Genomic DNA, 25,935 nt, shown 5'->3' with positions numbered 1-25,935 from the left:
GGAGAAAGGGGCTCTGGGGAGCAGGTGAGAATTTCTCCTGGCTCAGTCGGGGTGTCAAGGGTTACAGAGAGAGGGCAGGGAAATGGACATGAGGAACGCTGGATCAGCCAAGATCCTGTCGAATGGTGGAGCAGGCTTGAGGGAGGACTATTCCTGCTGAGGCTTCTTACAGTCTTGGGATAAACCCACATCGCATCAGTACAGTGGGCACAGGCGCCTGGTAGAATGGGGCATGAACTCTCACGTCTAGATCAGGGCATGGTGGTGTGGGGGAGTGGAGGGGCGGGAAGGGGGAGTGGGGGGGGGGGGGAAGGGAAGGGGGAGGGGAGGGGGAGTGGGTGGTTGAAAGGGGAGTGGGGGGGTGGGGAAGGGGAGTGGGAGTGGGGTGGATGGGGGAAGGGGGTGTAAAAGAACGCTGCCCCTCTGCAGTGTCCCAGCTTCCTCCTTTACCTGTTCTCGCTCTGCACGCCCCCCAGTCGGACTGTGCCATCTCGACCCACGTACAGCTGCAGGCCGCTGTCTGCAAAAGAAAAATGCAAGAGGAAAACAAAAGAGAGAGAGAGAGAGAAAAGAGAGAGAAAATTAGGCTCCGGCCTTGGAAGTGGTTGGACTACAACAATCTGCATTTACGCAGCACCTTTCTAAAACAGAGGCCGCAAGTGGCCAGATTTTCCTATTTTGGAGGTGCCGGTGTTGGACTGGGGAGTACAAAGTTAAAAATCACACTAACACCAGGTTACAGTCCAACAGGTTTAATTGGAAGCACTAGCTTTTGGAGCGACGCTCCTTCACCAGGTGGTAGGTGTTGGACTATAACCTGGTGTTGTGTGATTTGTAGATTTTCCTACCGCCGCACAGGCACCTCGTGAGTGCACGCTTCCCCAGCCCCCAGTCCCCAGCCCCCCAGCCCCCCACCCGCCCCCAGCTCCTCACCCTCCGTGTTGCTGGACTGGCTGAAGTCCTGACTCCGGACAATCTCCTCCACGATGTCGTCCGCGTCCACCCGCGTGTCCTCCACCCGCGTGGGCCGGCTCTCTGCTGCTTCGGTCTTCCGCCTGCGGACACAGGAGAGGAGGGGGCGTGAGGCACGACCGTCCACCGCTCCCACCACCACCACCGGCCACTACGCCAGCTTCACAAAGTGTCTCTCCATGCTCCCGATGACCATGAACCTCTCAGAACAGCGGAATCAGGGGCAGGATTAGGCCATTCGGCCCTTCGAGCCCGCTCCACCATTTAAACAAGCTTATGGCTGATCTTCTGATCTCAATTCCACTTTCCGGCCTGCTCTCCATAGTCCATTGCCCCCTCCCACTCTCCATCGGAAACGTATCTATTTCTTCCTTGCATCTGTCGAGCGATTCTGCCTCCACTGTACCCTGGGGCAGTGACTCCTACAGAGTCAGAACCCTCAGAAGTAATTTCTCCTCATCTCACTCTATACTTGTGACCTTTCTTTGCTGGAGTGTCCCACAAGGAGTCTGTTCAATGTCCACCTTATCTACCCCCTTTGGTATTTTACGTACCTGAATCAGATTTCCCCCCCTCCCTCCTCGTTCCGCTGAACTCCAGCGAGCACAAACCCTAGCGACTTAACTGTTCCGCACTGGGTAGCGGTTTCATTCCTAGAATCTGCCGAGTGCACTTCCTCCAGCGTCACCACATCCTTCTTCAAGGAAGGAGGCCAGCTCTCCAGATGTGGCCTCACCAACGCCTTATATAATTGTAACCTCACTTTTATAATCCTGCCCTTTTGCAGGAATTACCAAGACTCCATTTGCCTTCTTTATGACGTGCTGCACCTGCACACCCACCTTCTGCGATTCACGCTTCCCATTCCAAATAATAAAATTTGCCTTTTTTTTTATTTTCCAGACCAAAACTGACTTATCCACATTCAACTCTCTCTCTCTGCCAGATTGTGGCCTATTCTCCTAGCCCATCTGTAGATTTTCATCTCCTTGTAAGCTTCCCCACTTACTTTAGTATCATCTGCAACTATGCTATGTTACACCCTGTCCCCACTTTCAGATCATTTGTACACATTGTAGTGCACGGTAGTTGAGGTGCCAGAACTGGACTGTGTTGACTCAGTGGTTAGCACTGCTGCCTCACAGCGCCAGAGACCGATCCCACCCTCGGGCAACCGTGTGTGGAGTTTGCACATTCTCCCCGTGTCAGCGTGGGTTTCCTCTGGGTGCTCCAGTTTCCTCCCACAGTCCAAAGATGTGCAGGTCAGGGTGAATTGGCCATGCTAAATTGCCCATAGTGTTCCAGGGATGTGTAGGTTAGGTGCTTTAGTCAGGGGTAAATATAAAGTAACAGGGTAGGGGAATAGTCTGAGTGGGATACATCTTCGGATGGTCATTGTGGACTTATTGGGGCAACTGGCCAGTTCACACAGTGTAGGGATTCTATGAACTCTCTGGCACTAGTTACAGCTCACCGTCCATTTATCCCAATCCCCTGCTTTCTGTCAGCCAGCCAATCCTCTATCCTTAACACCCCTCTCCTGCTGGATCAGTCTTTCACATGGCACGTCACCGGTATCTTTTAAAAATAAACCTTGATCGGGTGGAGCTAGCCTTTGCGGTGACTGGGTCAGTCTCATTGGTCAAGCAGCCTCGTTGGGAGTACGGTGCCTCTGACACTGCGGCACCCTCTCAGTGCTGCAGCCTGGGTTCCCACTCTCAGGGCTCGAAACCAGGCCTTCCCGACCCGGAGTGGGGGATGGTTTTGGGGGGAAAGCAACATTCCCCGTCAAGCTAACCCAAACCAACCTTAAAATTTCACCACTCCCGTCCCTCCCCTCCGTCCACCTTCCTCAGACCTTACCTCGACAGTCGCTCGGAACGCAGCGGTGGTCTGAAGGGCACCGTCGATTTCTCCGGACCGAGATCCCGGACGTCAGCCATGCTCCCGAGGCCGCTGCTCCCGGAGGAGTCTTCCCGCCGGTGGGTCGACTCAGAGCGGGAGACGGAGGGGGAGCACTCGGAGCTGTAACCTACCGCGAGGGCAAGGAACGGAGGAAGAGGCAGACTCCAGGTTAGTAACTCGCCACAGAGAGAGTCTTACCCAACCACACACCTCCAACCCCTCCCCCGCATTATCCACCCCTTTGTGGGTTGGCTATAGCAGACAACAATCCACCAGTGCCATATTGGGTCTGGGGGCCAATGGTTAAAAAGGATAGACCACCAGCAAGACGACACTGAGCCACAGAAAATAGGAGTAGGCCGTTCAGCCCCATGAAATCCTCTCCCACCATCACGGCCGATTCTCCAACGCTGTACTCAGTTCCTGCTTTCTCCCCCATTCCCTTTAGCCCCAAGAACTACACCCCACTCCTTCTCGGGAACCAGTCGTAAACGTGACGCAGTTGCTGATCGTATCAGTATCAAGTGAGCTGGCTGGTCAGACAGAATTCCCTCAGACTAGTCTGCCTCCGTCAGAAGTTAGTGTTGGACTGCCTGGGCTCTCCAGCCAAAGATAGCCTCATCTGATCGGTTAATGTAACCTCAATATATCTATCTGAACCATGACCTTATACAACAACATGACACACACATACAGACTCAGTTGGAGCACAGATAAAGCTGGTCATCTCAATGGGACTGGGAGGCCGGAGGGTGGGGAAAGTGATACCAATTGTAACCAATCTGCCATCAATAAAGAGACAGGATGATTATAGCCCATCCCAGTCAAAAGCCACCTCCGCCCTTCCACTTCAGCCAAGTACATCTCAAGCATCCCACCCCAGAGTGTTATCCCATTATCCTCTGGAGAAGGTGGATTTCCGAATGCAGGTATCCCCCGCTTTTTGCAAGTTTGCTTGACGCCACTTGGCTTTGACAAAAGACCTACATTAGTAGTTGTTCTCGTTAACCAAAGAGGATTTTCGTTTTACAGAAAAATAAAAAAAAGATGAAAAATTTCCCAAATAACTTAATGCTTCTTCACTTTACGCCATCTTGGCTTACGGAAGATTTCATAGGGACACTACTTTCGGATAGTGAGGGGGATACCTGTAATGGAATTGGTGCTCCAGTGTGATGCCCCACACAGTCCAACAGCCAGGTACCGTGTGGACCAGAGCGGACACCAGAAAAGATCCAGCCTGGTATGGGTACAAACAGGGAGCAGCCCTCTTTCCCCTTCCTCTCACCCCTCCCACGAGGGAGGGACGTTGCTCACCTGAAAACTTTGATACTTGGCTGCAGGCACTGGAATTCCGGGAATGCCTTTGTCGGATCATTTCTTCCGGAGCAACATGGGTAGTGTTTTCCAAATCCTCCACCACACCCGCTTGGGGGGAGAAAAATAGAACAAGGTGGTGGGTTTAGCCGAATCAGAGCACTTAACAACTGACAACTTAACAATCAGGGAAGCCGACCCCAAGGGAGGGGGAGGGGGGCTGGGGGGTGGGGGGGATATAAGAGTCAGGAGATTCTGCCAAAACTATATAAAGGCATGGGTCAGACCACCAACTGGGAATACCGCTACAACTGGGGTTCCTTGTCTAAGGCAAGATATACATGGCATTGGAGGCAGTCCAGAGGTGGTTCACTCAGGTGATCCCAGGAATGGAGGGATAGTCTTATGGGGAGGTTAGGTTGGCTCTGTACTCATTGGAGCTTACAAGAATGGGAAGCGACCTCATTGAAACATACTTCGAGGACTTGGTGGCTCAGTAGTTAGCACTGCTGCCTCACAGCGACCTGGGTTCAATTCCAGCCTCGGGTGACCGTCTGTGTGGGAGTTTGCACATTCTTCCCGTGTCTGCGTCGATTTCCTCCGGATGCTCCGGTTTCCTCCCACAGTCGTGTAGTTTAGGGTGAACTGGCCGCGCTGGAATTGTCCGTAGTGTTCACAGATGCGGAGGTCAGGTACATTAGTCAGGGGTAAACGTAGAGTAATGGGGTAGGGGAACGGATCTGGGTGGGTTATTCTTCAGAGGATTGGTGTAGACTTAGTGGGCCGAAGGGCCTGTTTCCACACAGTCGGGATTCTATGAATCTCTGACTCAGTAGGGGAGACGGGGAAAGGTTGGTTTCCCCTCATGGGAGAACCTTGGACCAGAGGACAGCATAAAGGGTCACACAGTAGAGTGAGAGGAAGGGAAATTTCTTCTCAGGAGGCACCAAGGCTGGGTCATTACGTATATTCCAGGCAGCGATAGACAGATTTTCCAACAGTGAGGGAATCCAGGGGAAAAAGGCAGGAAAGCCGAGCTGTGGATGATCAGATCAGCCACGATCACATTGAAGGCAGCAGCAGACTCGATGGGCTGAATGGCCTACTCCTGAGGCGACGTCAGGGCTTAGAGTCAAAACTTCAGCAGCACATCAGGAGGCCCTTCAGCCCATCGTGCCTGCACCAGACAGAGCATTTCTGCTATGTAATCCCGTTTTCCACCACATGACCCACAGCCTCGTAGACTGTGGTGTTACACCTCGAGCAAGGATGGACAGGAGGAAGACATTTCTTCATTGGAAGGGGGCTAGGAGACTCTCCCCAAACCAATTTACACCCAGCCAACTCCCGCTGACAGCAGTGTGACAACAGCCAGATTAAGCGGTCTCCCTGCAAGGAAGGTGGGTGGATTAAATGTTTCGTAGAGACAGGGTTTGGTGAGCGTAAAGATTAGATTAGATTCCCTACAGCGTGGAAACAGGCCCTTCGGCCCAACAGGTCCACACCGACCCTCCGAAGAGTAACCCAGCCAAACCCATTTCCCTCTGACTAATGCGCCTAAATTGGGACAATTTAGCCTGGGCAATTCACCCTGACCTGCACATCTTTGGACTGTGGGAGGAAACCAGAGCACCCGGAGGAAACCCACGCAGACACGGGGAGAATGTCTGTGTGGAGTTTGCACAGTTGCTTGAGGCTGGAATCGAACCCAGGTCCCTGGCACCGTGAGCCACCATGCCACCCGTATGAAGAGCCCTCTGGGACGTTCGGTGATAATTGCCCCGACCTCTGTACCCGTATGTTGGGGTTGAACCTTGTACAGCTCAGCCTGCTGCTCCCAACCCAGCTGGGGGAACAGGGAAGCTCAGCGATTCTCCTCTTACCTGCAGCCAGGAAGGACCTGGATCTCGACAGTTTGGAAGAGCCATCCTCTGACACAGGGCTCCCTTTACCATCATCTCCCTTGCAGTCCGGAGCCAGGGAATCCTGCCGCCCCAGGACCTCAATGGGCTGTGCTGTGGAGGGTGGCCTGTGGGGAGCAAGAAACGAGGAAGTTAAAAACATTTCTGTGTTTTAAAAAAAAAGGTGCCACCGGCAAGTTGAACGCCGATCAAGCAACCTCTTGGCCACAGTTGGCCAAGTAAGTAAAATGGCCACCACACCAGGTTGCCAACTGGTTCTCAAATCAGAATACAAACCACTTTGATTCAAAAAACAAAGTTACACACTAGAAAGTGCCCTGTACAAGAATCTTGAAGATCATAGGACAAGCACTTTCCTCAAAAGGAAACTAAAAAAGGGGTGTTGCCATGTACTATAAACTTATAAAACACTGACCAGGCATTGGTGGATTAGTGCACTCAAGACAAACAACATAGGAAGGGTATCAAGGCTTTGGGGATTGTTGCGGGCATTCTGCCACGCTTTGAGGAGGATATGGGTCGTTTTTCCTTCGAGCAAAGCACAACGCTTAGCACTGCTGCCTCACAGCACCAGGGACCCAGGTTCGATTCCAGCCTCGGGCGACTGTGTGTGGAGTTTGCACATCCTCCCCGCACCCTGTGTGCGTCTCCTCCACAATCCAAAGATGTGCAGGTTGGGGTAAATTGGCCAGACTATATTGCCCCAAAGTGTAGGTTAGGTCAAGATTAAACGTAGAGTAGTAGGGTAGGGAAATGGGTCTGGGCGGGTTACTCTGATAACAAAACCCAGGGTCACTTCACACATCCAACCGGGATAAGCAACAGCCACCAAAAACAGGAAGAGTTGGAAAACAACGCAGAGCGACAGGGTTAAAAACGGACACACTGACAACTCCTGAGCCTGCTCTGCCCTTCAATGAGACCACAGGCAAATCAGATTGGAGCATGTCTGCAGCTGGTGGGGGTGGGGTGGGAGGAGGCATCACAACTTAAGACTGTGCTCTTAAATTTTAAAGTAAGTGGGGAATTGGATATTGGAAAGGGAAGGGAAAAGCAACCAACATCCCACTGTATGGTAATTACTCACGTCTTGAAACAGGGATCACCGGACAACAGCTGAAGACTGATGGATACCTGGGGGGAGGCAGAGAACAAAGAGGTGGGGGAGAGAAAGAGAAAAAAAAGAGTCAGTATACATCGGCCCAAGGAATTTCAGGGGAATTCTGTTCACTTTGGGAACACTCCTCCTGCATGCTGGAGGACCCCGTCCCTGTCCCGCTCCGGACTGGGTTTCATTCTCCAGCTGGTGTCGGACAAACTACTGGGATTGCTGCAGGGAACCAGACCTCTGCTCGGGAACCGGATGGGGGTCAGCTCTCGGAGCCAGAGGAGACAGGGAGTCTCCCCGAGGTCAGGGGTTGCTATCTGAATGGGAAAGGGCAGGATGATAGGCCCCAGCATTCCGTCAGCCCGCCCTGCGGGAGGAACCCTCCCGTTTCAGCCCCTGCAACCACGCGATGCCTGGAGGGAAAAAAAAGCCTCGTCTTCTGCTTTGGGACCCCGCAATCACACAGGATCAATGTGAATTTCACTGGTTTCCTCATCTTTCCCTCCCCCCACCTTATCTTAGATCCAATCTTTCAACTCTGCACCACTCCCTCGACCTGCCCATCTTCCTTCCCATCTATCTGCTCAGCTCCATCACCCCTGACCTCCACCTACCCATCACAGACTCAGCTACATTCCCCATGCCCTATCCCCCTCCAATTTATCTCTCAGCCCATTTGGGGCCCCCCTCCCCATATTCTTGACGAAAAGCTTATGCCCAAAACGTCGAATCTCCTCCTCGGATGCTGCCCGACTGGCTGTGCTTTTCCAGCACCACACTCCAACTCCTATTTCATTCCCCCATCTGACAGGAGTCTAGAGCAAAGCAGCAATGTCACTGGGCAAGCTGACCGGCCTATACTACTAGAGAGTGGGTTCAAGTCCAACCCCCAAAAAAAATCTGAAAAGTTATGAATGTCCAGTTGTTGAAAACCCCCATCTGATTCACTACTGCCCTTCCGACAGGAAATCTGCCGTGACTCCTGAACCAGTGGCTGGTTTGTGGATGACAGCTGGGCAGTTAGGGACGGGGTCAGTGTTTAAATACACGCTTCAAGAGAGATAACCTCGATGGACAGATTCGCCATCGTTTATCCGAGAGTGTGGGGCTCCTTGCCAGGACACAGAGTGGAGTTTGGGACCTCCGTTTTAATTGGACAGTGACAATAAATGCATAGTTAGCAACTATGCTAACCCCCAACTCCCCTGAGGACCCCTCACGTGACTCACTGGGAGGTGATCAGCACTTCTAGAGCTCTGTACCTTATACACACAGACCAGTGAGAGGGACAGACCCACACACAGGGGGAAGAGACCCACCCACTTGCGGAAAAAAAATCTCTTAAATAAGTCTTTATCTGAGTGCCCATCTGAGGTGGGGTGACTCAGGTTAATGTCTCATCTGATAGGTTAGGCCTCATGACTCCTTCAGTCTGTCCCTGGGTCGCCCGCACAGTCCGGTAAAATTGTCCAGTTGCTCAGCAGGACAAGTACCTCAGCCTGGACCCCGGTCTCATGAACCACCTCAGGAAGGGGCAGCGGCCCTTCACATTGGGAACGGTCACTCGATGGAGGTGCCAGGAGGGAGCTGGAAGTGGGGTGCACCCCCCCACCCCCCACCACTTAACTCTTTCTCACCGACACTAATCCCGCCTCACCCTCACCCCTCCCTTCTGACCACACTCTCACACCAACCCTCCCGCCACCTACCTTCAGGATGGAGTTGTCCTGTCGCGTTTTCTTGGTGTCGTAACCCTCCAGGATGTAACAGCGAGCAGTGGAACCGGAGCCCGCAAACTCCGCCAGGTTCAGGTCCACGAATCCCAGCTGCAAGGAGGGAGAGGGGAGACGGTGTTAAAATAAGGACAACACATCACCGACAGGGAACAGTGCGGCTGGACAGCTCATTCTGGGAGCACAGGGGGAGGTCGAATCAGGGGTTAGGGTCATACCCACTGGAGCTCAAAAGATGGAGTGGGCATCATCTCATAGAAAGCTATGTTCTGGCTTCCTCCCCTGTCCAGAGATGTGCAGGTTAGGGTGGAATGGCTGTGCTAACTAGCCCCATAGTGATCAGGGACGTGTGGGTTCAGGTGGATTGGCCATGCTAAATAGCCCCATAGCATTCAGGAATGTGTAGGTTAGGTGCATTTGTCAGGGATAAATGTCGAGTAATAGGGTTGGGGAATGGGTTTGGGTGGGTTACTCTTTTTTTTCCTCTCTAAAGTGTGGACTTGATGGGCCAAATGGCCTGTTTCCAAACTGTAGGGATTCTATGATGATTCTAACAGAACTAGACGGGGTAGATGCAAGAAACGTATTGCCAATAGTAGGATGGGGATGATCCCAGAACAGGGTGAGGGGGGTCGTTTATAGTCTAAGGATACACGGTATAAATCATTTGAGACAGAAATTTCTCCTCCAATGAGCCTGTGGAGTTCATTTTGACAGAAAGCGATCAAGTCTGGGAGAAAGTGAGGACTGCAGATCAGAGTCAGGAGAGAGCGAGAGCAAGAGACTGGAAAAGCACAGCCGGTCAGGAAACATCCGAGGAGGAGAGTCGGCATTGCGGCATCAGCTCTTCACCACACATTTCTGATGAAGGACTTATGCCCGAAATGTCGACTCTCCTGCTCCTCCGATGATGCCTGACCGGCTGTGCTTTTCCAGCACCGCAGTCAAGTCTGGGGCAGCTGGGGGACAACGTGCTGAATGGACCAGTCACAATTGATGATGTGGAGATGCTAGTGTTGGACCAGGGTGGACAAAGTTATCAATCTCACAAACACCAGGTTAGAGTCCAACAAGTTTATTTGGAAGCACTCGCTTTCAAAGTGCTGCTCCTTCATCAGGTAACTCGTGGGCAGGACCATAAGACACCGAATTTATAGCAAAAAAGATTAGTGTCATGCAACTAACATGAGATGCTGAACAAGTTAAAAATCACAATCACGAATGGCAGACCAGAAAAGGGGTGAATGGACTACGGCTCAGTTTCTGGAGTGAGACACGAAAAATACAGCTCAGATTCATGTTGAAATGCAGAAGGATTAGATTAGATTCTCTACAGTGTGGAAACAGGCCCTTCAGCCCAACTAATCCACTCCGCCCCACCGAAGAGTAACCCCTCCAAACCCATTCCCCTACCCTATACTTATCCCTGACTAACACACCTAGCACTATGGGCAATTTAGCCTGGCCAATTTATCTGACCTGCACGCCTTTGGATTGTGGGAGGAAACTGGAGCACCCAGAGGAAACCCACACAGACTCAGGGAGAATGTGCAAACTCCAAACAGACAGTCGGGAATCGAACCCAGGTGCTGTGAGACAGCAGTGCTAAACACTGAGCCACCGTGCCAACCAGGAGGAGTTCAATGGCTCTTCAAAACAAGCATTATTACCTCGTGCCAACCTTCCCACCCCAAAACTCTTGCCCACTATTTACCCTCTGACCCCTAGATCGCCTGAATTCAACCTGCCTCCACCTCACACTGGAAGTTGAGACTGTGAAAACAAGGTGAATGGTACCCCCCCACCCCCACCTCCCCCAGTACCAAACAAGTCAGACTCACAGGCAGGCACGGTCTGATAAGCAAACTAGTAATGACAGGTACAACCTCCACAAATGACTCACAGCTGAGAGGTAAGCTGATGTCAATTATGCACGTGTATTAAACTAAGACACAAAATATGGGAAAAGCCCAGGAGGCAAATTCTAAAATGGATAAAAAGTCAATATTAGCAGTTTAAACAGGAGGGGGGGGAAATGGCCAACCTGTTAACTTTGAACAGGACCAGACTAAAAGCAGGAAAAAACATTCCTGACATTCAGAGAAATCCAGAACAAGGGGTTACAGCTACATAGAACATAGCGCACTACAGGCCCTTGATGTTGCACCAACCTGTGAAACCAGTCTGAAGCCTATCTATCCAACACTATTCCATTCACATCCATATGCTTATCCAATGGCTATTTAAAAGCCCATAAAGCTGGCAAGTCTACTACTGTTGCAGGCAGTGTGTTCCACGCCCATACTATTCTGAGTAAAGAAACTACCTCTGACATCTGTCCTATATCCATCACCCCTCAATTTAAAGCTATGTCCTCTTGTGCTAGCCATTACCAGAGGAAAAAAGGCTCTCAACTATCCACCCTATCCAACCCTCTGATTATCTTGTATCTCTCAATTAAGTCACCTCTCAACCTTCTTCCCTCCACCAAAAACAGCCCCATGTCCCTCAGCCTTTCCCCACAAGACCTTGCCTCCGCACCAGGCAACATCCTATTAAATCTCCTCTGAACCCTTTCCAAAGCTTCCACATCCTTCCTAGAACACGCTGACCAGAACTCTCCGCAATACTCCCAACTGTGGCCACACCAGAGTTTCGTACAGCTGCAGCATGACCTCGTGGCTCCAAAACTCTATCCCCCTACCAATAAAAGTCAACCCACCGTACACCTGCTTAACAACCCATCAACCTTGGGTGGCAGCTTTTCGGGTTCTATGTACATGAAATACAGTTCCAAGATATGAAAGGGACAGGCCATTGAGGATGGGGGAAGGGGGAGAAATGCCTCCACCCAGAGAGCGGGCAGCCTCTGAAAGAAAGTGGTTGAGGCCAAGACATGGAATGTTTTCAGGAAGGAGTTGGATAAAGTTCAAAGGGCATGGGCGATAACAGAGGGACTGAAATGGATGATCAGCCTCCATCATATTGGAGCATGCTCTGTAGGGCCTATTGCTGGTTCAATTTTCAATGTTTCTATGATTTCAGATTTAGAATTTCACTCTTCTGGAGTAGTGAATCTGCCCCCCGACCCCACCAACACCCCCGCCCCCTCAGAGCCTCCACTGGTACATTAGACATAATTGAAAAGTCTCACTCACCTTCACAAACGATTTCCCACCCTTCAGCTCCTAGGGAGAGATCAGATAACATCGGGGTGAGTTTCCGAGTTTACTCTTTCACTGTGCTGTGGATGTCCCCCGACCAGGCCAACATTTATTGCCCCAAACACAGCTCCCACCCACCAAATTTCCCCTCGAGAAAGCAAATCCGAACAGTCACCGTCCGTCAAGCCAACCCCTGGGGAGGTTCAATACACCCGAGGGCCCTGCTCTGGCCTTTCGGAGGGGAGCTGAGGCATTGCTGAGGATCTGGAGTCAGACCAGGTAAAGACGACAGATTTCCTTCTCTTGAAAAAGGAAACATTAGTGACAGGGGTGGGTTCGCCTTTAAAAAGTGAACTGGATGGCAGGGGGATGCACACACAGAGGGGTGAGGGGCAGAAGGAGAAAGATGTGGGGGGGGGGCGGTGGAGAAGGCAAAACAGAGAGAATGAGGTAGAAAATGAGAAAACAAAAAGGAAAAAATAAAAAGCCTGACCCCTCTGGCCTGCAGAGAGTGTCCGGTGTGGGGGAGTTACCAGGACTGACTTTCTCCCTGAGCTCTTGGACAATAAAAAGAGTGAATGAGTGAAAGATGAAAGGGTTCTGAAAAGATTTACAAGGATGTTGCCAGGGTTGGAGGGTTTGAGCTGTTGGGAGAGGCTGAATAGGCTGGGGCTGTTTTCCCTGGAGCGTCAGAGGCCTAAGGTTTGGAGCGGAGGCGGGTGGTCCAGAACTAGAGGGTATAGGTTTACAGACCTAAGGGGCAACTTTTTCACACAGCCGGTGGTACACGTGGGAACGAGCTGCCAGAGGAAGTGGTGGAGGCTGGTTCAATTACAGCATTTAAAAAGGCATCTGGACAGGTATACAAATAGGAAGGGTTTGGAGGGATATGGCCGGGTGCTGGCAGGAGGGACTAGATTGGGTTGGGATATCTGATCAGCATGGACGGGTTGGACCGAAGGGTCTGTTTCCATGCTGTACATCTCTATGACTCGGTGAGAGAAAGGTTTCGACACTGCTCCCATCCTGTCACTGAGCCCCTGCTCCCCCCAAGGGCTCCCCTCCCGAATATGCAGACACATTCCGAGAAGGAACAGGCACACCCAACGCACCCATACCTCCAAGCTCTGTACAAAGCACACAATTAAAACATTCTTTACATTCGGCACACCAAAAACAATCATTATGACCTTGGATTGGACATAGCACAGGGGGAACAGGCACGAACCCATTCCTTGAACTGCCCAAGAAAGAACTGAGAACCACTGGGTCAGAGAGCTCCTCATAGAGCGTGTGGGAGTGGGGGGGGGTGGAAAACGGGGACTTTGATGGATTTTGAAGATGGAAAAAAAAAGAAATAAAATGAAACCAAAAACACAAAGAATGCAGGAAGGTCAAGGAGCAGGATGCACAGGAGGAGAGAGAGAGAGAGAGCGCGAGAGAGAGAGAGCGAGCGCGAGAGAGAGAGAGCGAGCGCGAGAGAGAGAGAGAGAGAAGACATTGGAACATCAATTCATTGGCTATGATTGTAGGGGTGGGGTGGGTGAAGAAAGGGGTCTCACAAACCTTACGGACGGAAATCCGGCAGATGCTGGGGTCCAAGACCCCCGTGGCTGAGCTGGCACTCATCTTGCACATGAACCGTGACTTCTTTCGCCATTGCACGCAATTTTCCTGCACCTCTTGCCTGGGAATAACAAAACAGGAGAAATCATTAAAGTGAACACACACACACACACACACACACACACACACACACACACACACACACAACCGTCCTCTCTCTAGCAAAAGGGACCTTGCTTTCTGACAGTGATCACTAACTCATCGGCTGCAAAGCGAACAGGGGCTGTGAACGGACGAGCTCCCAAACTGTTGCAACACGGGTAAACCCCTCCTGCTAATTTAACCCCGACACACAGAAGGTCAACTCGTGCCACAATCTGCTACATTTGGGGAGACAAAGAACTATCCGAGGTGTCACTATTTAAAGTAAAAATTAACAATTTCATCCTTCAAGTCCAAAAGAGAACATTAAACAAGTATTTACGACTCCTTTCTCTTAAACCTATCTTTTACCTCCCACTCAAAAATACTGGTCTGATAAAAAAAAACCCTGATTATGATTTACAAAATAAGAATTCAAAATTTCAAAACCAGCCAGCTGTCAAATCTTCTCTTTGTATCTTTCTCTGGAGATTTTCCTGTTGTCTTTTCTTCAATATTCTGGTTCACAGTTCTTTCATATGAACAGGTACCTTCCAGAGCACTATTCAGCTGGCAATCTATACTTGTTGATTTTATTGGCAGTTCTCCCCATAACTGTTCAAAAGGTCTGGTTTTATAACCCAAAATATTGGATAATCTCATTGGTTTGATGTCATCTCAAATTCAAATTTGATTGGATTTTTATATCTGGGGCATAACTTAAACTGATTGGTCGAATTTGAACTTGTTTTTGTTCGCTGGCAACCCAGCACCAACTGCGTCAACCAAATGTTACAATTTTACCTTGTTCAAGGCACACTGCTTTCAGCCAGTCCTTGCTAGCTTCCTCTCTCTCTCTCGAAGGTACAGTACACACCTATACCTTCATAACAAATGCAATGTCTCCTTAGTGAAAGTTGAAGACAAAACTTCTGAGAGAAGGTAAGCTATGTTCTCACGAGAGTCTCTGTGGGTGGGAGATGGAGGGGGTGCTCAGGTCAAATAAACCAGTGACAACTTCAGTGGGTAGCTGATATTCCCTCTGCACATCCCAATGCCAGTGTCATCACCTCTGTCAATTCAAAACATCGAGGTAAAACCTCAGCAGATAGTGAATGGGTAGTGGGGGAGGAAGCAGAGAAACAAAGCCAACAAGATTACACTCTGAAAAATCTGAGATGGGTGGCTCAGTTGGTTGGACAACTCGCTTGAGATGGCAATGGCATGGGTTCAATTCCTACGTTAGCAAAAGGTTAGCGCACATTACTTCCTTTCTCCTATCCTCACCCAAGATATGGTGACCCCCCTCAGGTTAAACCCACCACCAGCACCTCCCTCTTCTTCTAAAAACTCAATCACGTTTGTGAGACATGATTTCCCAAGCATAAAGCCATGTTGACTATCCCTAATCAGTCCTTGCCTTTCCAAATACATGTACATTCTGTCCCTTAGGAATCCCTCCAACAACTTGCCCACCACCTGCACATGTTTTGGACTGTGGGAGGAAACCCACGCAGACACTGGGAGAATGTGCAAACTCCACACAGACAGTTGCCTGAGGCGGGAATTGAACCTGGATCTCTGGCGTTGAGAGGTAACACAGTGCTAACCACTGTGCCACCCAAATTCCGTCTGGTTACCGTGATTCTTCCCAATTTTGATAGACACACTGAAGAAAGCATCCTATCCAGATATATCACAGCTCAGTAATAGCAACTGCTCTGCCCAGAACTGCAAGAAATTACAGAGAGAGTTGTGAGCACAGCTCAGTCCATTACACAAACCAACCTTCCGTCCATTGACCGCCTGCACTACCCACTATCTTGGGAGAGCAGTCAACATAATGGCATAAGGGCGGCACGGTGGCACAGTGGTTAGCACTGCTGCCTCACAGCGCCAGGGACCTGGGTTCAATTCCCGCCTCAGGCGACTGACTGTGTGGAGTTTGCACATTCTCCCCGTGTCTGCGTGGGTTTCCTCCGGTGCTCTGGTTTCCTCCCACAGTCCAAAGATGTGCGGGCCAGGTGAATTGGCCATGCTAAATTGCCCGTAGTGTTAGGTAAGGGGTATGGGTGGGTTGCGCTTCGGTGAATCGCGCTTCGGTGGGTCGAAGGGCCTGTTTCCACACTGTAAGTAATCTAAAATAATCAAAGAGCCCTTCTACCCCAGTTATAATCTCATTCATTGGGCAGACATTTGAAAGCACACACCGACAGGTTAAAGTGTAACTTCTACCTCACTGTTATCAGAATCATAACCAGTTTCTCTGCACCTTCTCTGTAGCTGTAACACATTACTGTGCATTTTGTTCTAATATCTTGGTGTACTTAGGTAAGGCATGATTTGCCTGGATAGCACGTAAAACAATACTTTCCACTGTATCTTGGTACGAGACAATATTAAAATCAAATCAAACAACAAAAAAAAATTAAACCTAAAACACTCTCAAGGCTCCACAATCGGCAGATAAGGAAATCCAGCAGGTATTATTGTTGGGATCACAATACTGTAGTCAGCATTAAGTCAGAGTTATTATTTCAGAAGGTTTCCATGGCAAAGTCACACAAACCACCCACTCTTCCAAATCATCAGCCCCTACTCTATGATGTCAGAGAATCCCACTCTACAGTCTGACTCGCCCAATACATTGATGGCGGAGGTAGATAAACTCTTTAAGAGTTGGGGGGTGGGGGCGGTGAAATGGAAACATTCAGTACAGACAGGAATGTGGCTTTGAGGCTACAATTAGAATAAAAGGGCGCCGAACGCCTACTCCTAATTCACACGCTCACAAACAACTCCATTGCAATGAGGGAAGCGCAAAGCAATGGGAGGGTTTTTGTATGATGACAGAATCGGGAGTCCCTGTTCTAACAAGGAGTTTGTCATCACGGGTTGCCATGGGGACAACTCTCAGAAACTTGTCTGTACACATCGAGGGCAGAGACCATTTCCTCATGACGCCAGAGGTTTGCGGCTTGACATCACGTTGCTAGGGTAAACATCTGGAGAATTTTTTTTTGTTAAGATGCAAGGAGTAAAGGCTAGGCAAAAGAAGTTTTAAAAAAGTGAGTGACCTTCACAGATAGCAGCTCAGGGAGAACCGTATTAACCCAGTCTCACTGACTAAAAACAAAAAGAGGTCAGAGATAATAAAATAAAGCAAAACATCCCATGGTGAAACAGCTCAGTGACAACTCATCACAGAGTTATGTGCAGATAGATCAGGATGCATTTCTGGTATTGGTTAGCACAAGGTTAGCATGCAGGTACACCAAATGTTCAAAGCTAATAGGAAGTGATAGTTCATCGCAGGGGGAAATAGAACATAGATGTTACATTCTGAGTAACTGAAACATCTGGTGAACTGTGTAGAGCATCATGAGCCGAAGGGCCTGTTCCCGTGCTGTACAGTTCTATGATGTGGAGGTGCCTGTGTCAGACAAGGTCAGAAGTCACATGACACCAAGTTACAGTCCAACAGGTCTGTTTGAAATCACAAGCTTTCGGAACACTGCCTCCTCATCTGCTGTTGGGACTGTAACGCGGTGCCGTGTGACTTCTGACCTAGTCCACCCCAGTCCAACACTAGCACATCCACATCATAGAACAGGCCCTTCAGCCCATGATGCTCTCCGCAGTTCTCCAGCGTCGGTCACCCGAGTTACAGAGTTGTGCAGCTCAAACAAATCCTTCGGTGCAACTCATCCATGCCGATATCCTAAAATTAATCCAGTTCTATTTGCCAGCATTTGGCCCATATCCCTCCAAACCCTTCCTATTCACATACCCATCCAGATGCCTTTTAAATGTTGTAGTTGTACTAGGCTCCACCACTTCCTTTGGCAGCTCGTCCCATACACACACCATCCTGTGTGTGAAAACGTTACTCCTTAGGAACCTTTTACATCACTCCCCTCTAACCTTAAACCTTACGCCCTCCAGTTCTGGATTCCCCCATCCTGGGGAAAAGACCTTGGCTATTCACCTGCTCCAGGACCCTCCTGATTTATTAAACCACTATAAAAAGGTCACCCCTCAGCTTCCAAGGCTCCAGGGAAAACAACCCCAGGCTATTCAGCCTGTCCCAGTAGCTCAGAAAAAGGATATAAATGCATTGAGAAAAGGCAGAGTAGACTGATATCTAACACAGACGGACTGTCCTATGAGGAAAGTTTGCTTGCATTCACTGGATGCAAGTCTAAGGGGAAACCTACTGAACATAAAAGATCCCAACTGGACTCGCCAGGGCAGATGGGGAAAGGATATTTACTGTTATGTAGAATTGTGATCATCCATATAAAACCGAGGGAATACAGGATGAACTCTGGGAAGCACAGAGGAGCAGAGAGCCCTTAATGCACATTTTCACCGGTCTCTGAAGGTACCAGAACACACAGATAAAGTGGGTCAGGTGGTACATGGTATATACTTGCCTTTTCAGTCAAGACTGAGGGTTCAGAGCAGGGCTGTTAGCCTGGAACAGCATGAAACATTGGTTAGGCCACAGTTGGAGTGGTGTGTAGTTCTGGAATGCACATTTTGGAGGTGGCTGCGTCGCACTGGAGAGGGTGCAGAGGAGATTCACTGGGACGCTCCCTGGGCTGGAGACAGACTGGGGCTGTTTTCCTCAGAGCAGAGGCGGTCGAGAGGGGGGGGCAGATGTGTAAAATTGTGAGGGGCATAGATGGGGCGGACGGGAAGAAACTGCACCAGAAACTGCATCATTGACCAGAGGAGCATGGATTAAGGGCAAGGGGCCAAGGGTTGAGAGGAGATGCAAGAGAAACTCATTTTCACTCAGAGGGTGGTGGGAATCTGGAATTCACTGTCTGCAAGGGTGGTAGAGGCAGAAATCTTCGTAACATTGAGGAAGGCTGCAGCCCTGAAGGGCTTATGCCCGAAACGTCGAATCTCCTGTTCCTTGGATGCTGCCTGGCCTGCTGCGCTTTTCCACCAACACATTTTCAGCTCTGTTTTTGGCTTGTGCAGATACAATGGACTGAAGGGCTTTATCTGTGCTGGAAATCTCTAGGGCTCTAATTATTATTAGCTAAGGAAGCCCTTTTTCCTTTGCGTGGGGGGGGGGGGGGGGGGGGTGGGGGGGAAGAGGGAAGGAACTGGAGGCAAAACATGAGGCTTTAGAATTCTCTCACTGTGAGAGGTGGCAAAAGTGGGGACCTTGAATGTTTCTGAAGCAGAGGTGGATATATTCTTACGTGAGGGCAGTCAAGAATGTGGATTGGAGGTTACAATCAGATCAGCCATGTATCTGCTAGAACAGGCTTATGGGGCTGAATGGCCTACTCCTGCTCTGAATTAGTGTCATCATAAACAAGCTGGAATCATAGAATCCCTCCAGGGTGGAAACAGGCCCTTTGGCCCAACTAGTCCACACCGACCTACTGAAGAGTAACCCACCCAGACCCATTCCCCCACCCTATTGCTCTACATTCACCCTTGACTAACCCGCACACTATGGAGCAATTTAGCACAGCCAATTCACCCTAACCTGCATGACGGTGGGAGGAAACCGGACACCCGGAGGAAACCCACCCAGACACAGGGAGAATGTGCAAACTCCACACAGACAGTTGCCCAAGGCTGGAATCGAACCAAGTCCCTGGCGTTGTGAGGCAGCCTTGCTAACCACTGAGCCACCGTGCCTCGAAAGGTTGGAAGGGTATCCCATCTGAAGAAACGTAGAGCTACCAGTTTCAGAAGATGCAACACACAAGGTGACTGGGCAGCAGCTGTGGCCTCTGTTGTGCTTTCTCTGAGATACAACAGATAGACCTCTATCCAACCTCTACCCTCACAGCACCCTCCTACCCTGCTGCCTCCAATCCCCATCCGAGAGCTGCTGCAACACTTGTGCGCCTCAAGATGAGGTCAGAGAAACAAAATTAGGAAACATTCTCAGAAGCTCTTCCTGTGGTGAGTAACTCACTTCCTGACTCCCCAAAGCCTGTCCATCAACGACAAGTAACAAGTGGGATGGAATATTCCTCACTTGCCTGGATGGGTGGAGCTCCAACACTCTCGAAGCTCAGTACCATCCAGGACAATTCAGTCCGTGTGATTTGCCCCATACCTATTACCTCCAACATTCGGTCGCTCCACCACTGATGCTCAGTAGCAGCAGTGTGTACTGTCTACAAATGTACTGCAATAATTCTCCACATTCATCCTCAACAGTGAGTTCCAAATGCATGGCCTCTACTACTTAGAGGAGGGTAGCACATATATGGAAGTTTCCTTGCAAGTTCCCCTCCAAGTCACTTATACAGTCAGATTCACTGTCTCTAAGCGATCCCTGCAGCCAGAATCATAGAGATGCTCAGCACAGAAACAGACCCTTCGGTCCAACTTGCCCATGCTGACCAGATATCCTAAAAATTAATCTAGTCCCATTTACAAGAACAGGACCCATATTCCTCCAAACCCTTCCTATTCATATACCCAGTTTTCTCATTTCAGCTCTGCGTTGGGAACACCATCACCCAATGGTCTCTGGTGACCAAACATTCTAGTTCCCAAAGCAGTTTACTGTGTGAAGCCGTACACTTTGACGTGGTAAGTGTGAAGCGTTATTGAACACTGATGTATTGGGAAGCGTGGACATCCAAAGGGACGTGGGTGTCTTGGCGATATCAGCATATAGGCAACCATGGCAAGTAACTCAGAAGCCAAGTGGCACATCGAGAGGATGTGTGTTGAGGAAGAGGGATGCTCCAGTGCCTTGGAGATCCCACACGTAGAGTCTTGCACACAGCTTTGGCCCTCCCTGCCTAAGAAAGGATACACTTGCCATAGACAGAATGCAGCAGAGGCTGACTAGGGGGATGATGGGCATCAAGCACGGAGAGATTAGTTTGATCAGACCTGTATTCCAGGTTTAAAAGCATGAGGAGGGAGATCCTATTGAAAAGTATTCAATTCTCACAGGGCTGGACAGACGAGACACAGATAGGATGGTTCCACTGGTGGCAGAGTCTTAGGGACATGTATCTCAGGATGTACAGGGTGGATCATCTTGAATTGAATGATCTTTATTGTCACATGTACTCACACCGTGAGCAGTGAAAAGTGAAAAGTTTACAAGTCGCCACATTAGGTACGGATTCCCGAATACAGATTCCTCGGGAAAATAAAGAAGAGAAAAATAGCCATAAAGAGTCCAGCATAACAGATCTTCAAAAACAAAAATCACATTAGAAAAATGAAGATACAAGCTCAGAATAACAGTCCTTTCATGTTAGAATAATGAGAGAGAAAACAGGGAAATTTAAAAATAAAGAAAAATTAGTCCATAGCTGTTGTGAAACTTGAAAGGGTTCAGAAAAGGTTTGCAAGGATGTTGCCAGGGTCGGAGGGTTTGAGCTGAACAGGCTGGGGCTGTTTTCCCTGGAGCATCAGAGCCTGAGGGGTGACCTCATACAGGTTTATAAAATCATGAGGTGCATAGATAGGATGAACAGACAAGGTCTTTTCCCTGGGTGGGATGGGGGAAAAAAAAAGAGTCCAGAACTAGAGGACATAGGTTTAGGGGGAGAGGAGAAAGTTTAAAGGGACCCAAGGGGCAACTTTTTCACACAGAGGGTGGTACGTGTATGGAATGAGCTGCCAGAGGAAGTGGTGGAGGCTGGTACAATTACAACATTTAAATGGCATCTGGATGGGTATATGAATAGGAAGGGTTTGGAGGGATATGGACAAGAGCTGGCAAATGCACTTGGGACTAGATTAGGTTGGGATTTGTGGTCAGCATGGACCAGTTGGACCGAAGGGTCTGTTTCCGTGCTGTATATCTCAGTGACTGTATTTCACAGCTCTGGGGACAAGAATCCCAACCCCACCCAGATGGTGGAATCCCGGGTTAGACTCAAACCACAGAGACCTACGCCAAAGCCACTACGAGGAAATCCAGACGGAAAGGTGAGGAGACAAGGGAAAATGTCTTCAGTCAAAAGGGGATAGAACCTATGCAATTTTCTACCATAGAATGTTGCTGTGGAGGTCACGTCGCTGAGTGACAGCGACAGAGAGAATTTTCTTCAAGATACTTAAAGGCATCAGGGTGGAGGGTAGGAAGAGAAAGCAACAATGTAGCATTAAGACAGAGGAGCAGACACAATCCTACTGAATGGCAGAACAGGCTCTAAGGGCCGAATGGCCTACTCCCCATTCACATGCTAGCATGTGGAGCAGCATGACTAGCATCAGGACAGAGTTCATGAAATAGTTTTTCAATAACGTAACAGCCCAATCAGAGTCTGGTATATCTGTGTGCTATGCACTACAGTACGCAGTCTCAACGTGAATTAAATGATGTTTATTAAAAAAAAAGTCTAAGCCCCAAGACAACTTTTGTCTTTGCTTTCTGTTTGAACAGCCAGTCTTCAATCCAATCCCATTGACGTGAGGCAAAAAAAACCACACACAAAGGAATGAGGAGAATTTCTCTCTCAGACAGATTCATTAGTCAGAGGAATTCTGTTCCCCAGAGAGCGGCGGAGACTGATCACAGGATTTTTTTTTTATGAACAATATAATCTGTGGTCAGACTCCTCTGGCCAGAGCAGCACAGTTCCCAAAAAGATCAGCCATTGTCTTTTCAAACAACAGGGCAGGATAGAGGGGCTGAATGGCCTGCTCCTAACCGTGTGTTCTTCTGCTAACTTGCAGCAACGAGACGATGGAGGTCTACAGCATGGAAACAGACCCTTCGGCCCAACTTGTCAATGCTGCCCAGTGTTCACAATTAATTTTTGTCCCATTTGCCTGCCTTTGATCCATATCCCTCCCTTTGATCCATATCCCTCCCTGCCTGTCCCATTCCTGCCCCTGCCCAATTCTTTCAATGACAAAATTGTACTTGCCTCCACTGTGTGAAGAGTAATTGCCCCTCTGGACTCTTTTGTATCTCTGCCCTCTCACCTTACACCCATGCCCTCTAAACTCTAGCCCTAGCCTAAGGCTATCAAGAGGAAAAGCTGTTGACTACCTACTTGAGCTACACATGATTTTATAAACTTCAGTAAGGTCATCCCTCACCTTCTATGCTGCAGGAGAGAGAAAAAAAACATCCCATCCTATGCAGCTTCTCCAAATAACTCAAACCTTCCAGTCCAGGTAGCATTCCAGCAAATCTTTCCTACACTCTTCCCAGTTTAGAAAGATAGAACCCCTACAGTGTGGCCCTTCAGCCCAACAGGTCTACAATGAGCCATTCCCCCTAACTCTATGTTTACCCCTGACTAATGCAACTAACCTACACATCCCCTGGACATTATGGGCAACTTAGATTAGATTAGATTCCCTACAGTATGGAAACAGGCCCTTCAGCCCAACAAGTCCACACTGACCCTCTGAAGAACAATCCATCCAGACCCATTGCCCTCCCCTATATTTAACCCTGACTAACACTATGGGCAATTTAGCATGGCCATTTCACCCAACACGCACACCTTTGGACTGTGGGAGGAAACCAGAGCACCCAGAGAAAACCCGTGCAGATACGGGGAGAACATGCAAACTCCACACAGACACAGTTACCAGAGGTTGGAATTGAACCCAGGCCCCTGGCACTGTGAAGCAGTGGTGCTAACCATTGAGCCACCGTATAATACGGCAGCCAAATACTGCACTCTCCAAATGTGACCTTATATTAGTCTTGTACAGCTGCAACAAGACATGCAACTCCTTTACTCAATGCTCTGACTGATGAAAGCCACGCAAGCCGAAAGTCACCTTCCGTTTAGATAACAGAGCAAGGTGAAACAGGATCTCTCAAAAAGGAGGAAAGTGAGGTGGGAGGAAGTTCAGGGAGTGATAAGATGATGACCGGGGTTTGGGGGGAAAAACAGTGTTGGCGTTAAATGCACCATGAGAAAGATGGCCTCCCTGAACAGGCAGGGTCAATTTGCAAATTCACCTCACAATCACAAGGTTGTGGGTTCGAGTCCCAGTTTGGATGAGGATGGTGGCTCGTGCTGCAGCTAGCACAGCACTGAGGGAGTGCCACACTGTCTGGGGTGCTGTCTTCTGGACAGAAAGGTTAAACAGAGGCTCACTTTCAGTTGGGACATAAAAGAACCCCATTTCAGAGAAAGGAGGGAAAACGAAAGAGATCCCTGGGGTCCTGACCAATATTCATGCCTCAATGTTACAGAAACACAGGACCTGGTCAACATCAGCTGGCTGTATGCTGGTTACAAGTCATGTCCACCATTTCTCCACCAACACCAACTATTCGACAATGAGTCTTTGGCTGCAAGGCTACCTGGAAGGGGCCCTGTGCTTATAAAGGTCATACATACAGGCAAATCAATTGTGGCTTGAGTGACAAATACATGGTTTACAGTTTTAAAAACCACTGGAATGACACAGGAGGATGTGGGTGAAGGATGGGCAATGGGAGAGAGAAGAAAAAAATGAGATGATGATAAAAAGAGAAGAGAGGAGAGAGAATGGGGAGTGAGGGCAGAGAGACAGAATGGGGAGCGAGGACAGAGAGAGAATGGGGAGCGAGAGCGAGGGCAGAGAGAGAGAGAGAATGGAGAGCGAGGGCAGAGACAGGGACAGAGAGAGAGAGAAAGAGAGAGAGAATGGGGAGTGAGAGCGAGGGCAGAGACAGAGAGAGAGAGAATGGAGAGCGAGGGCAGAGAGAGAGACAGAGAGAGAGAGAAAGAGAGAGAGAGAGAATGGGGAGCGAGAGCGAGGGCAGAGAGAGAGAGAATGGAGAGCGAGGGCAGAGACAGAGAGAGACAGAGAGAGAGAGAGAGAGAGAGAGAGAGAGAGAGAGAGAATGGGGAGCGAGAGCGAGGGCAGAGAGAGAGAGAGAGAGAGAGAGAGAATGGAGAGCGAGGGCAGAGAGAGAGACAGAGAGAGAGAGAAAGAGAGAGAGAATGGAGAGCGAGGGCAGAGAGCGAGGGCAGAGAGAGAGACAGAGAGAGAGAGAAAGAGAGAGAGAGAATGGGGAGCGAGAGCGAGGGCAGAGACAGAGAGAGAGAATGGAGAGCGAGGGCAGAGACAGAGAGAGACAGACAGAGAGAGAGAGAAAATGGGGAGCGAGGGCAGAGACAGAGAGAGAGAGAAAGAATGGGGAGCGAGAGCGAGGGCAGAGACAGAGAGAGAGAGAATGGAGAGCGAGGGCAGAGACAGAGAGAGAGAAAGAGAGAGAGAATGGGGAGCGAGAGCGAGGGCAGAGACAGAGAGACAGAGAGACAGAGAGAGAGAGAGAGAGAGAGAGAGAGAGAGAGAGAGAGAGAGAGAGAGAAAGAATGGGGAGCGAGAGCAAGGGCAGAGACAGAGAGAGAATGGAGAGCGAGGGCAGAGACAGACAGACAGACAGACAGACAGAGAGAGAGAAAGAGAGAGAGAATGGGGAGCGAGAGCGAGGGCAGAGACAGAGAGAGACAGAGAGAGACAGAGAGAGACAGAGAGAGACAGAGAGAGACAGAGAGAGACAGAGAGAGACAGAGAGAGACAGAGAGAGACAGAGAGAGACAGAGAGAGACAGAGAGAGACAGAGAGAGACAGAGAGAGACAGAGAGAGACAGAGAGAGACAGAGAGAGAGAGACAGACAATGGGGAGCGAGGACAGAGACAGACAATGGAAAGCAGAGACAGACAGAGAGAATGGGGAGCGAGAGCGAGGGCAGAGACAGACAGAGAGAATGGGGAGCGAGAGCGAGGGCAGAGACAGACAGAGAGAGAGAGAGAATGGAGAGCGAGGGCAGAGACAGACAGAGACAGACAGAGACAGACAGAGACAGACAGAGACAGACAGAGACAGACAGAGACAGACAGAGACAGACAGAGACAGACAGAGACAGACAGAGACAGACAGAGACAGACAGAGAATGGAGAGCGAGGGCAGAGACAGACAGAGACAGAGAGACAGACAGAGAATGGAGAGCGAGGGCAGAGACAGAGAGAGACAGAGAGACAGACAGAGAATGGAGAGCGAGGGCAGAGACAGAGAGAGACAGAGAGACAGACAGAGAATGGAGAGCGAGGGCAGAGACAGAGAGAGACAGAGAGACAGACAGAGAATGGAGAGCGAGGGCAGAGACAGACAGAGAGACAGAGAGACAGACAGA

General features: G+C 49.7%; 1 protein-coding gene across 2 annotated transcripts in view; it reads right to left on the bottom strand.

The window, feature by feature from the left end:
• The window catches only part of LOC132832385 (early estrogen-induced gene 1 protein-like), a 36,281-nt gene that overhangs the window by 6,049 nt on the left and 4,297 nt on the right, over positions 1-25,935 (bottom strand). For both annotated transcript variants that reach the window (XM_060850336.1, XM_060850338.1), the window contains exons 3-11: positions 13,688-13,808; positions 12,116-12,145; positions 8,934-9,050; positions 7,204-7,250; positions 6,078-6,223; positions 4,195-4,305; positions 2,836-3,004; positions 934-1,055; positions 451-520 (exon numbers count right to left, since the gene is read on the bottom strand). In XM_060850336.1, coding sequence (XP_060706319.1) covers positions 451-520; positions 934-1,055; positions 2,836-3,004; positions 4,195-4,305; positions 6,078-6,223; positions 7,204-7,250; positions 8,934-9,050; positions 12,116-12,145; positions 13,688-13,808 — 933 coding nt within the window. The remainder of the gene's footprint in view (positions 1-450; positions 521-933; positions 1,056-2,835; positions 3,005-4,194; positions 4,306-6,077; positions 6,224-7,203; positions 7,251-8,933; positions 9,051-12,115; positions 12,146-13,687; positions 13,809-25,935) is intronic.

This window comes from Hemiscyllium ocellatum, chromosome 35 (assembly GCF_020745735.1).
Source record: "Hemiscyllium ocellatum isolate sHemOce1 chromosome 35, sHemOce1.pat.X.cur, whole genome shotgun sequence".
NCBI lineage: Eukaryota > Metazoa > Chordata > Chondrichthyes > Orectolobiformes > Hemiscylliidae > Hemiscyllium > Hemiscyllium ocellatum.
Note: the sequence above shows the minus strand (reverse complement) of the source record. Positions and strands in the feature narration are given on the sequence as shown.